General features: G+C 54.2%; 1 protein-coding gene across 3 annotated transcripts; it reads right to left on the minus strand.

Moving 5' to 3' along the window:
* Window positions 1-1,277: 1,277 nt before the first annotated feature.
* USH1G (USH1 protein network component sans) lies at window positions 1,278-11,602 on the minus strand. Of its 3 annotated transcripts, XM_056326854.1 has the most exons (3): window positions 11,143-11,602; window positions 2,364-3,605; window positions 1,278-1,685 (listed from the first exon to the last, which is right to left on the minus strand). In XM_056326854.1, the coding sequence occupies exons 1-3, from the start codon at window positions 11,304-11,306 to the stop codon at window positions 1,682-1,684; spliced, it is 1,410 nt and encodes a 469-aa protein (XP_056182829.1). In that variant the 5' UTR covers window positions 11,307-11,602; the 3' UTR covers window positions 1,278-1,681. The 3 variants fall into 3 exon arrangements, with proteins under 3 accessions (XP_056182829.1, XP_056182828.1, XP_056182830.1); XM_056326853.1 differs by lacking the exon at window positions 1,278-1,685 and having other exon boundaries at window positions 1,865-3,605; window positions 11,143-11,601; XM_056326855.1 differs by lacking the exons at window positions 1,278-1,685; window positions 11,143-11,602 and adding an exon at window positions 7,717-7,836 and having other exon boundaries at window positions 1,865-3,605.
* Window positions 11,603-12,779: the final 1,177 nt, after the last annotated feature.

Below are 12,779 nucleotides of genomic sequence, written 5' to 3' on the forward strand. Positions count from 1 at the left end.
GGAAATCAAGCCAAGAGTTATGCAGAACTTGTCATTTCAAATATAAAAGCACTTTCAGCTCTAAAAGTCACTTCAAAAACCTCTTTCTCAGTTTGCATCTGTGCAGAAAGACCTTGAGCCTTCAGTGCAGCCGTGTGTTTTGGCTGCCGTTGGAGCATCTGTGCGCAGTGGCTTGAGGCTGGGACCCCACACCTCTTCTGGTGGGGCTCCAGCTGCTTGAGGGGCAGCACAACAAACATTCACCTTGCAAAGAGTATTTCTTGCTTGCAAAGAGTATTTCCCGAGTCCCGTCCCCACCACGTCCGTACCCCCCCCGGGGCATGCATAGGAAGGGAGCAGCACAGCTTCACACCAAACCAACCCCCATCCTCCAAACAACAAAACCACAGCCTCCGCAGCTCCAAAGGGACAAGCATGGTCCAGATCCGAGGCAGACCTGGGGTAAGCACCTACAGACTGCCAGGAGTCATTGTGCTCAGGTCATTCCTTATCATTTGCAACCCTGAGATAAGGCTGGATAAGCAGTACCAGTAACAACACGCAGCATTTCTCTGATCTGGTAGTTTGTATCACAGCCTGAACAGGCACATTACCAGCACTCCGTGGCAAGGGGCTGTTGACTCTCTCCCATCATGATATGTCACTGCCCAGGTCCCCATCCCACTGCTGCACGCCAGAAACACTCCTGCCACCCAGGAGCCAGCCCTAGATCATGTATGTAAAACGGTGCAGTGGAGCTGAGGGCTCAGAAAGAGCGCAGTGGTCGGCGAGAGTTGCAATGGGTCTGTGCAGAACACCTAACATCAGGGTGCAGAGCTGCATTTTGAGCACCGATGCATCAGGGGTGCTTGGAAGAGGCTCTGGGCTGCAGCCCAGTTCAGTCCTGGGAAGATCCTGGAGGTGAAAGTTGAAGTGCTCCACACACAAAGTGCTGATGCAGCTCAGTGCCCTAGAGAGATGGGACAGAAGCACTGCCTCCATGGGACAGCCATTTGACCCCTGGAAGGCAACTACTGACATGTTCAAACCCCCAGCTTCATTTTGGATTGCTGTCCTCAAGACAGCACAGGCTGGACTCACAAACGTGCTGACTAAATTCAGGGCTGGCTCGTCTGAAGCTGAACAGCCCCAAGCCACTGTAATCAAAACTCCCTTCCAAAAACACAGCATCAAACAATGCAACTGAGAACCAGGAGAGAGACCAGGACTCTCCATCCCTCTGCCCCTCCAGCCCAAACCCCAAATCAACCACTTTCTCAAGAAAGAATGGATTGTAATGATTTATTTTGGGTCCCTTTGAAAATACCATCATGTATCTCCTTCTGTTCATGGCTTCGTGTGGTCTCGCAGCCTGTGCTGGCACAGTGTCCTAGGCAGCTGTGCAGCACACTTCTTCCTCCAGTGAGCAGGCAACCATCATCCCCTCAAGGTTGGCAGGTTGGAGCTGCCTGATCCGATCTCAGCACTCATCCCTCCGTACCAGCCACCGCCCAGGAGCATTGCACAGACAAGGAGCAGAGTGAGGGAGCAGGAGAGCAGTCCAGAGGGACTGGTGGGGATGGCTGTAGCTTTCAGCTGCCCCAGGAAGGGAGTCTGGCTTATGTTTTCTGGCAACTTAGAACTGGGTTTACTTCTTGATCATTAAAAAAAAAATAATAATAATAAAAAAAAGATGATGCTGCTATCTGCAAAGGGAAAGAGAAAAATCCATCAGCACCCAGAGGATCCAAGCCTGAGCTGTAATGAAAGCCTGCAAAACCAGCAAGAAGCACACAGGTATTTGAAGGCTAGGAAGCCCAAGCAGCACAGCGGGTTGGGGTGTCAGTGGATATGACAGTGGGGAGACCCACACTAATGGCAAGCCAACCAAACCCTGGAAATGCCATAAAACAGCAACAACTCCAACCCAGACATGCAATCTCCAAAGGTCTGAGCAAGATCTCAAGCATTTGGGGAAGGATTCCCAATGCCGCTGAGCACTGCTGTCAGCCCGCTCCCACTGGGAGCTGTGGTTGATTTCCTAATGCTTTCAAAAGGCGAAGAGTCAAGACAAGCCTGAGTGTGGCTGAAAATCCCAGCTACGGGGACTCAGAAGAACCAGACCACAAGAGCAGGCTGCATTCATATAGGTTATGAAACAAAACAAGAGCTTCACGTCCTGCCCAGCCACATTAGGGCTGTTGAGTAACAAACTAACACTATTGCCACCTCTTCGAACTCTCATCGTTTCCACACAAGCAGGAATTTGCCCACACACAGAAGCCCTGAGGTTACCTGGACTCCTACTCTTCCAACTGGGCTGAAAACAAGACTTTACATTATCCACATCTCCACCTGCTCACAGGTTTAATTCTTCTACTTACAGTTCAGTGTCTACAATGACATCTGGCTTCTCCAGAGTTTGTCGTCTCCTCTGGACGGCATCCACAATCTTTTTCCTGGGGCCCAACGGGATATTGATGCTCTTCAGGTCGTTGTCTGAACACAGCATGAGGGCCTCCAGGTCAATCTTTTCCTTCTTCAAGATGGAGATGAACTCAAACATGTGCAGGGAAGCCAGAAAAGTCTCCAAAGGGCTGGTGTCTGGTTCGTCATCATCATCTAAGCCCAGCTCCACCTCATCCCAGGGGAGCTCCTCCGCGTTCCTCTCCTGCAGGCTGTTGGCACTGCCAATGCTATCGTTGAGACTTGGCGAGCGCTGCAGGCGACTCCGCAGTTTGACACCCATCCCATCTGTGTTGTCTTCACCCAGCGTGCCAGCATCCTCCCGGCCAATCCCAAAGAGCCCGCTGCTGACGTAGTTGCGCCGGAACACCATGGTGCCCAGCCCGGGGCGGTTGAATAAGGAGTCGTGGCCAGAGTCGGTGCTGACCTCCGAGTGGGCTGAGTCCATGTGCAAACCCGGGTCGCTTATGGCACGGGAAACAGTGTCTTCATCCGTGAGGAACATGTCTCTGATATTACGCCGCGTCCACTCCTTGGGGCTGGCATATGTGCCCTGCTTCACAAACATGACATCATTCCCCAGCTGCAGGCCAGACAGCGACCGCACGCTTTTCCTCCCATCCTCATAGATCTTGAACGTCCCGTCCACCTGCTTCTTCTTCTCTAGCTTCTTTTGTATTTTCGTCTTTCCCTTGGCTGTGCCATGGATGGTGGCTTGTGAGTATGGCAGGGAAGTCACCATAGACATGTGTTGGAACTTCTTGCTTAAGGTGCTACTTGAATAGCTGGAGAAGCTCATGGTATCCGAATTATCCGACATCTCCTTTCTGTACCGTTTCTCCATCCTTTCGTGGTGCTTCTTCTGCAGCTTCACACAGTCCTTAATTCTCCGCTCTGCATCCCGAAAAGCCTTGTCCTTCAGTTTGCTCACCAGCTTGGGGTTGAGGCTGCTCTGCTTGGCAGCGATGGAGTCCAGGTACCGCACACACTCCATGTGCCCCTTCATGGCTGCCATGTCCAGCGGGGTGTGGTAGTCATTGTCCAGGCACCAGATGTTGGCCCCAAAAGAGATGAGGAAGGAGAGGCAGTTCAGGTGGCCATTGGCTGCTGCCAGGTGGAGAGGGGTGTTCCCCCAGATGTCACATTTGTCCGGATCACCCCTAAACAACAAGAAAAACAGCGGGTTAGTATGCAGGCATGGCTGTCAGACTCTGCCGAGGTATTCCCAGTTGTGCAGGGGCAAATCAGCACCACCAGCTGTTGCCTCCTTGAAATGTAAACCTACACTCCTCTGCCGCCCACAGCTTAATTTTAAGGGGGTCTTCTGGAGGGCTATACCACTGACACGAAATCACATGCCTGACAAGCAAGTCTGCAGTAATTTCCATGACAAGAATTTAACTCTCAGGAGACATACGTTCTTGCATCAAACCAACTCTTGGTGGAAGGCAAGCCAGTTTTTGAATAGCCCAGAAATGAGATACGGGGCTGATTCCAGCTAAGACCTTAAGCTTGTTATAAAATTTCAAATCTCAAGCATCCCATTAAATTCAGATACTATCTTCAAATCTTGGCTTCATTCAGATTCCACGGAGAGACATCCCCAAATACCTCCCTATACACCACATACTGTGTGGGGCACCATGGGGTCACACCACGATGGTAGCACCACCATGAAACGGCCATCCTCAGCAATGGTTCTGAAACCCAGCAGCTGCTGCACCCTCCCCCCCTCCTGTTCATTGGCACATGGGGAAATTCAGGGCACAAGAGGGCAAGTCATCAGGGGAGAACAAGAGCAAAGTTGCTGGCATTGGGCTTTTGTGGGGTTTTTTGCTGTAGCACGCTGGGTCTCGATTGCATGGCTTGAAGCGCGTTGGTATTAGCACATCCTGAGAATCCAGTTTCAGAGAAAGTGGAGATTAGGTTTCTGCACTCCTCAAGAGCCAGGCACTCCACTACTGCCATTAGCATCTCCTCTCACGCCGTGCTGGCCTCTTCTCCAGCAAGCTGCTGACGCGGCACCACCGCTTGCCCATGCTTCCTACCTCCCGTGGCGGGGCGAACACAAACCTAGGATCCAAGGGAAGTCTGTTCTCCCGACATTCCTCTGTATTTGCGATCTGCTGAAACAGGAGCTAGTTCACACCCCTGCTGGCACCAGCCTTCGCCTGAGCGCGTGTGCTAATGATATGCAGCCAGCAGCGGTATCTGTCAACAAGGCGCTCTCCCTCCACACAGATGGATCAGGCAAAGCCTTTTATTAAGGCTGCGCAGCTCCACCACCCTCCAGAGCAGCTCCTCGTGGGCAGCAGGGCTCTGGCAGAGCTCTGGCTCTGCGCAGCTCCTGCCCGTTCCCACACCACCATCTCAAGGAGCTCTAGAGGAACCGGGCACTGCCCCTCCACCACGAAGACCTCAGATCCAAACCCTGGTGGCACCAGGAGCCTGGAAGGCAAAGGCACACTTGAGCCCTCCAGCCTGTCTTGCTTTGCTCCTTGCTGCTTTAGGACCCGCGTCAACAACACCTGGGAGCAGCAGAGCTCAGAAGCCTCTCCCCAACCCCACGTGCTCCATGCTACAGCCCGTCTCACCTGAAAGAGTCTGAAAACTACTTCAGAGAAGGAGCACAGAGACCCCAGGAGCTGAGGGGCTTCTTTCCCTCGACGCTTTGCATCTCCATCACCAGTGCCCATGCACAAGACCCAGTAACAGCCTTGCCCAGCACATTCGCCCTCCTCCCATGCGGCAGGTGGGCTCCCACCTTCTCGCTCTGGGCACAATGTTCCCAGGAACAGTGGAGCCGAAGCAGAGCCACCCGGCTGCTGCTGTGAGTAGTTTGCAATCCTGACTTTGCCACCATCTCAGCTATGTAATACTGAAGGGAAATGATGCTGCAAAAGGCAGAAGCAACACAGACAAAGGTTAAGCTGGAGAATACTTGGACCCAGAGCTTGAGCTTCCTGGCTGTATTCCCCGAGAGCTGCCATGAAGTGCACTCAGCTTTCCCCTCCTGGGAGCATCACCAGTAGCTCCACCGTGCGTGTATCTACACAAAATTTGTAGAAACCTAGTAAGTACAACCTTAAGCCTGCTGGCTAATTCAGCAAGTTAGTCAAAAGGTTCAAAACTGTGTAAGGGCCGAAACACCCACAAACCCTGCAGGACTTTCGTATCCAGAGCCTTTGACATCTCTCATAGCAGCAGAGAAGGCTTCAAAGGTGGGTGCTAGGGAGGAGAAGGGCAGGAGATCACAGGGCTGAGGAGCCATGAAGCCAGCAGGAGAGGAGGGAGCTGCCAGTATTGTGGTAAAGCCGAGTTTCCAGGAGTGGTAACTCCCCAGCCCTCGCCTCTACCCTCGTAGTGACATGTCCAGGCTGGGAAATTCATGGGGGGATAAATATTTGATGAATTGCAAGAGAGGATTAAATTATTGATGGAGCTGGATTAAAGAGCCAGTGAAACTGGAACTGCCGGTGCTAGCGGTGGGACTCCAGCGCGTGAAGGGTTGGTTGTTTGTTTATGTGCGCTCTGAATGGCACATGTGTGCCCAGCATGTGGGCAGATGAGCACTGTGAGGGTCCCAACACGTATATGGACTCATGATGTGGGCAGTGACTTACCAGCAGACTGACTAGAAATTATCCTGCTCCCCAAGCCAAGTGTATGGATGCTCGACCCATGAAGTACATCCCAGGGCCCGTCCTCACGTCTTTCTGGTTCAGGTGGCAAAGGGCAGAGCCAGAGAGGTCTTGCAGGATTCATATTTAAGGGTCTACTTTCCTCATGCTTCTTACTACCTCAGAGAGTAAGTGAGGGGAAAGAGCATCAAACCCAGCTTTCCCTGGACATTGCCGTTGTCTAGAAACAAGAGTATTCAAGCAAAATTAGATCCCTAGGTCCTTTCGCCCTATAAATGTCTGCCGCAGGCGCTAAAAATGCATCAGAAGGAAAGAAGAATGGTGACCTGCAAAGCAGAGGTGTTTGATCCAGCACAGATAATAAACATGAGGCCCTCCCACTGGCAGGTGTCTGTCTGAGCAAAATTTCACCTCCAGGGCGCTGCACACGAGGAGATGCTGACTGCAGGGTCCACTAAGTGGGAACATATTTTAATGACAGGTGTAAAGTGCAGCACTTCTCAGCTTCAAAGCGTTTTCAAGTGCTGAGTCAACTCCTGTAATAATCATTATTAAAAACACTGTTAATTGGGCCCCTTAGGTGGACATGTGCATCTCCTGAGTCATCGTGTTTGCACTGTGACACGCACACTCACTCCCTTCCTGCCGGTTTTTCCCCTCCACTTCTCCCATAGGATCCCAATTAGCCGGGGAATCCAGCCAGCGGCACCTACATACGTCCTTCCCTGGCTGCACGTGTGAAGTTCCTCTGATAGCAATGGGCTGGCTCACCCCCTGGCTCACGGCTGTGCACAAAGGGTCGGGCCCTCAGACCAGGAGCCAGCTGGGTGCAGTGTCTCTGGTGCCCATAAAACATTTTTGGATATAGGAAGAGGGAAAAAAAATCATTTATGGCTTGAGGAAAAATGCCCACCAGCTTCAGCGCAGTCAGTCGCAAAGACTAGGTAAGTTGGGGTTTTGCATCCAGAGCAGAGCTTTGGGTCCTATATCCCAAGCTTTATCCAGGTGGTGGTAGGTTAAGGATCCGGCTTTTCCCCAAGTTCAGATCCCCCAAGCACAGACGCTGTAGGTGAGGTTCATCTCCAGGCGCTCTGTCCCCCGTACCAGCAGAAAGCTGGGCTAGCAGTCATTGCTGCTGGTGGTTATTAATGCCGGCTGCACGCTGACAGCGCCTAGGGGCACGTCTACTGGCTCAGCACTTCGCCATGCCCAGATGCCACGCTGACTCCAAGCAGCCAGCTCAGGTGCCTCCACCCGGCTCCTTCACCTTCTCGTCACGGCAGCACCCAGGGGCAGGTCCCACCGACACGGCCACGCTGCTCCCACGCGGGGCCATCAGCCCCGTGGCGTGCAGAGGATGCACATCACCCTCACGTGCCTTGCTGCAACCTCCGCTGCAGCCCTGCCCCAGCCAGGGCAATGTGACTCCCTCCAGCAGCCTGGCTGATGTCAGGAGCCATCTCGTCCCCCCCCAGCTACTCCAAAGCCACTCGCACCCCTCCACCGTTAACACCCAGAGAATCCGTGACCCCAGTTTTTGTAAGAAGGGAAACTGAGGCACGCCTCTGCAAAGGAACGTTGGATGACAGAGCTGACTGCGGACCTGTCTAACAGCAAGACACATCCTCACCTCTCCTGTGGTCCACTCCAAGGCAAGAAAGTCCTGGCCGTTCCCAGCCGAGGCCCCCAGACCTGTGGTTAACTGGAGCTGCACTGATGCCCGCACTGCCGCAGCAGTTCATAACAAACCATGCTGAACAATTACTGCCTCTGAAAAGCTGCAATACCAAATGCCAGCTGGCCTGTCTTTTCCCAGCCATCATGTTAATTGAGTTTTCTTCCCCTCATGGAGTCTAGCCACCAGGAAGAAAAAGGCTTTTTGTGTTGCAAACAAGAAGGATGAGCCACCAACGATCCCTGCATCCCAAACCGTCTCTCTGTTGGCACGGAGGCACAGACACATCACCAGCCGTTATGGACAGAGCAATAAGCCTGCTTCATTACCCCTTCTGCATGGGTTGAGACGATAAACTTTCCTCAAGGATCCACTAACGGATCTATTACACTTTCTTTCCCCCTCCTCACGCCAGCTCTACACCATGCTTTGCTGACCACCAGGCGTATGAGCGAGGCTCCTTCACTGGTGACAGAGCCTAGATAACCCCAGGTGTCCATCAGCCTGGCCTGCAGTGGGGCACAACAACCAGCGCCACAATTCCTGCCCCCAGCTGCTCCCCCCCCTCCCCCCAGCAGCCCCCCTCCCACAGCCCTGCTTGCTCAGGGTGCCTCTGGCCAGCCTCACTAAGACATTCCACAACAGCCTGGCCCCAGCACACAGTCTCCAGGCTTGTCTGGCCACCAGTACCGCTGGCAAGGAGGATTCGGTGTTTCTTGCTGCCCCTATACTCCCCCATCACCCCCTGTACCTCAGCATCCCCCTGCAACCCAGTCAGGGGCTAAGCAGCCCGTGGAGCTGCCTCCCACCCCATCCCTGCATGGAGCCAGCCCAGCCCCAAAGCTTCTGCTCCCCCAGGCACCACTCCACGCTGCGGTCCCACACTCTCCTGCCTCACGGTGCAGGGCTCTCCATGCCAAATGAGGAAAATTTTGACAGCAGAGCCCCAGAAGAAATACCCTGACATTTTGGGACACCCAGGGGTCCTCCCTCTTGCATCCCAATTGTTATAGTGCAGGTGTAATAGTAACATACCCAACACGGAATTAAGTTTCATCTCTGAACAAGACTTAAATACCACTGCACGTCGTCCTAAGCACTAGCAGAAAATTACAGGGTCTGCCCACGGGCTGTCCCGGGTCCTGCATGATCCCCCCTCTCTGGCACCGCTGTCCCCAGGCGGGGGCTTTCCTGCCTCCCGCAGACCCACAGCCAGCTCCAGGGAGCAGAGGTGTGCCTGCCCCTGCCCCGAGCTAAGCGGCAGGGCAAGGAGGCTTCACTGCTCTCTGCATGGTCCTGGCCGAGGATCTGACACATGGAGATGGATGCACGGATGTAAAAGCATCCTGCAGCCCCACAGACACGCACACTTTGCTCCACCATCTATCACATAAAGGGCACTGGGCGTTTGCCAGGCTATTTTCCCTGACAGGAACAAATGTATATTAGGTTGTTAATTAAACAGCAGCCAAGCTGCACTCGGGCATGACTGAGCCCACAAGGACCTTTAAAATCAACGTGAATTTATAAAGAAGCCCCTCCGTGGAAAAGCAGCTCTTGGGCTTCGTGGAGAGGCAGAAACTGTTGGCTTGGACACATGGGTTGGCAGGGCAGGCAGTGGTGCTGCAGGGTGTCCTGTGATGGAGATGAACAATATAAGGAGATATAATGATATAAAGAGATATAAAGTCATCCTGAAAGGCTCATGCCACAGATGAATGCCCCTCACCTTTCTGGAGGGGCATTCATCCATGGCACGGGCCTTTCAGATTGGCCTTTTGGCCATCAAAGAATCTTTGGAACCATTTCTAACTTTGGGGTCCCATCCCCAAAGCTCCTGTCCTTGACTCTCTGGCCCTGGGTGGCAATCCCTGTCCCAGAAGGAGCTCAGAGCAGGTTTCTGCTGGGCACAGCCTCTCCTGGAAAGTACGCAGCAGGTCACAGCCCTCATCCAGGGAAGCATCACAGGATGCACCACTCAAAACAATGTCTTGCTCTCTCCTCTCTGGACTCAAATAATCTTTTCCTGCCCACACTCCTACTGCATCAGGCATTCCAGGACTTCTCAGAGTGACTGCGGACACAGACTTTCTGATCCCAGGATGTGAAAAGAATATAATGTACAATGGAAAGACAGCAATGTGTGTGTGAGCTCTGCCTGTAAGTACAGCTGGCTGGGGCCAGGGGAGATGGCTGAAGGTTTTGCACAAGCAGACCAGAGTATCAGGAGATGCCGAGAGCCCAGGAACTGGCACAGTGGAGATGCGGCTGGCCAGGTCCCAGGGCTGCAAACACAGCCCAGGGTGGACACAGAAAATCCCTGCTTGGGACCTGGCGGCCCCACCGAGCCCTGACCCAACATGCAGAAGCAAAGCTCTTCCAAGGAGGCACGACGTACACCCAAGCTGCCGGCCTCAGCACTATTCCTCAATATTAGAAACAAATAAATCAAAACCAGTACCACCACCGATCTCTCAGCACAAGGCAGAGGCCACCCCATCTCGGATGCCCTTAGATGACGCGCTTAGAAAAGCTACCGCAGCACACGCTCCCTTGGGAGGCTGGTAAGAACAGGAGAGCCACTTACTGCTTAAGAGCGAGCTAGGTATGGCAGACCTGGCCTCAGCACAGACCTTCTTGTGAGGTTCCCCCAGCACCAAGATGTAAAGCCCGACGGCCCGACAAGCCCCCTTCAGTCCCCTGCCCTTCTCTCCGCCACATCCGCGCTGATGGAGCCAGAGACCCTCAGATTTGGCAGCCCAAGATGAGGTACCGAGAGACATAGCAGCATCGAGCAGCCCCAGTGGGGGAGACTGGGCTTAAAGAAATCTTGGGGAACCTGCTCCTGAATTTCCTGGGCTCCAAGCTGCCCAGAGGGTCACATACTGAGACCTCACTTGAGTAAAACAGACAAGTGTCACCCTACTACCAGCTGGCACCGCACACATCTCTCGACGCGTGTGTTTCTTGGGACAGAAGGAGCTGTTATTCTTTCTGCCCCATCATTTAAAAGGGTTTTTTTTCATGGCAGCAACCCAATGTGCTTGCGCTTCAGCTCTGCCTGTCCTCACAGGACCTGAAAGCATTTGTGGGGGGACCCAGCCCCACCTGGGGACCGGCAGGCAGGGCTTGGGGCAGGAGTGGTTATAGGGTCAGAGGAGCTGGGAAAAGAGAGTGGTCATCGGGAGCCTTGGGTGAGACTCAAAGCACTGCAAGGAGAGAAAAATAGCAGAGGGAAGGGTATGAGCGGGGGTGTTACAGGCAGAAGCCATCATCCTGAGGGGGACCTGCACCCACGCTGGGCTGTGAGCGGGGAAGGGGGACAGAGGGGTCCCAGCCACCCTGTCCCCAGACCCATGCTGGGTGCTCGCCAGTGCTCACCCTCTGCTGACGATGAGGCGCAGGGCGTCCAGGTTGCCGTGGTAGGCAGCCCATAGGGTGGGGGTCATGCCATCCTCGTCCGGCGAGTTCAGGTCCTTCTTGGTGGCTTCCTTCAGCAGGTCCAGGTAGCCATCCCGGGCTGCTCGGTGGTACTGGTCATTCATGGTGCGGAGCAGTCACCCGGGCGAGCGCATGGGTGCCCAGGGGGGCTTAGAGGGTGGGCATGGATGTGGGGAAGGGGGAGCTGCCAGGAGGGCCAGCCGGGCACAGCTCCGACAGGACACCTGAGAAGTCCTGGCTGGGAGGCAGGAGCTCCTCCAAGCCCAGCCAGCCAGGCTCCCCAGCGCTTCCCTGGGTCCTAAGCATCCTCCGGCCCTGACCTGACAGCTCCTCACAACAAACCTTCCATCACCAGCTCAACCGCACATTAAAAGCTCCAATTAAGCAGCATCACTGCATCGGGCTCACGGGGTGACAGCTGCCAGGTCTGCGTGTCCCTAAACGAAGCAGGCTGCCAGAAAGGCTCGTGGGCTGTGTCCTGCCCAACCCCCCCGTGTGCCCCCCGCCGTAGCTACACCATCTCATGGGGTCAGCAGCAGCCAGGGGAGGAAGGGTGGGCTGATGGAGCATGAGCCCCCACTCACAGCCCCGTTAGAGCAGGGCAGCAGCTGGGACCTGGGTGGATGCTCCTGCCCTGTGCTGAGACAGCCAAGAGCAGTTTGGTGACTTCCCTTGATTTCAAAGCTGTTAACTTTTTCCAGGGGTGGGGAAAAAAAAGGAAAAAAATAATTAAAAAAAGAGAGAGAGAAAAGAAAAAAATAATTAAAAAAGAAGAAGAAAGAGAGAGAGAGATAAATGTATGTATGTGTATATGTATCTCCCTAGGGTCGCTAGGAAGGCAACAGCAGACCCAGTCACCACCCATGTCCTCCAGCCACCCTGCCCGTGCCCACAGGACTCTGCTTTCCAGGCAGTTGCACAACAATGTGCACAGCAGGAATCAACTGTAACCCAAAGTAACTCCGACAGGCTGGAAAAATTCCCTTCCTCACCCCCTTGCTCTCTTTGGAGACCAAAAAGTCTCCCCAGAGCCTGTAGCCCAGCACCCAGCATGCGTGCCTGGGGTGCAGTGTCTGGCCCCCAGGGGTTTTTATGCCGACGCAGAATTTCTGGCAGCAGGGAGCCCCGAGAGGGGCTGGACACCCCAGCAATGCCTCCAGGCAGGATTCCTGGGCCCTGGGCACCCTCTGCTGGAGCCAAGCCTGGATGCTGACTAAAACCAAGTCTGGATGCTGACTAAAGCACGTCGCAGCACCTTTTTCCCAAGAGTGAATCGTATCCCCTGGGACATGTTGTCATTGAGGAGGAATTTCCTGCTCCTCTCTCGTGCCTTTTGCCTAACACATCCTGGCTCTGGGATGGACATTGCCAGGGCTGGAGCCTGTGCCTGCCACCGTGGCCCTGGGGCAGACAGTGCATGGGGTTTGGAGAGGGCTAAGGCAACCCCAGCAGCCAGGTGAGGAGGGGGGGAATAGTGGAAAAATGGGGGAAGACTGACAGGCAGCAGCGACGAGTGGAGAGGAGGAACGCAGCTTATGTTTGTAAGCAAAAAAGAAATGCCCCCAGACCGAAGGGTG

This window comes from Falco biarmicus, chromosome 1, assembly GCF_023638135.1.
Source record: "Falco biarmicus isolate bFalBia1 chromosome 1, bFalBia1.pri, whole genome shotgun sequence".
Lineage (NCBI taxonomy): Eukaryota > Metazoa > Chordata > Aves > Falconiformes > Falconidae > Falco > Falco biarmicus.

What these genes read in the sequence shown, in the direction of transcription:
- USH1G (XM_056326854.1), bottom strand. Translation starts at nt 11,306, where the DNA reads ATGAATGACCAGTACCACCGAGCAGCCCGGGATGGCTACCTGGACCTG. An exon ending in CGCCTCATCGTCAGCAGAGG is followed by an intron (nt 3,606 to 11,142) that starts GTGAGCACTGGC and finishes CTTGTTGTTTAG; the next exon opens with GGGTGATCCGGACAAATGTG.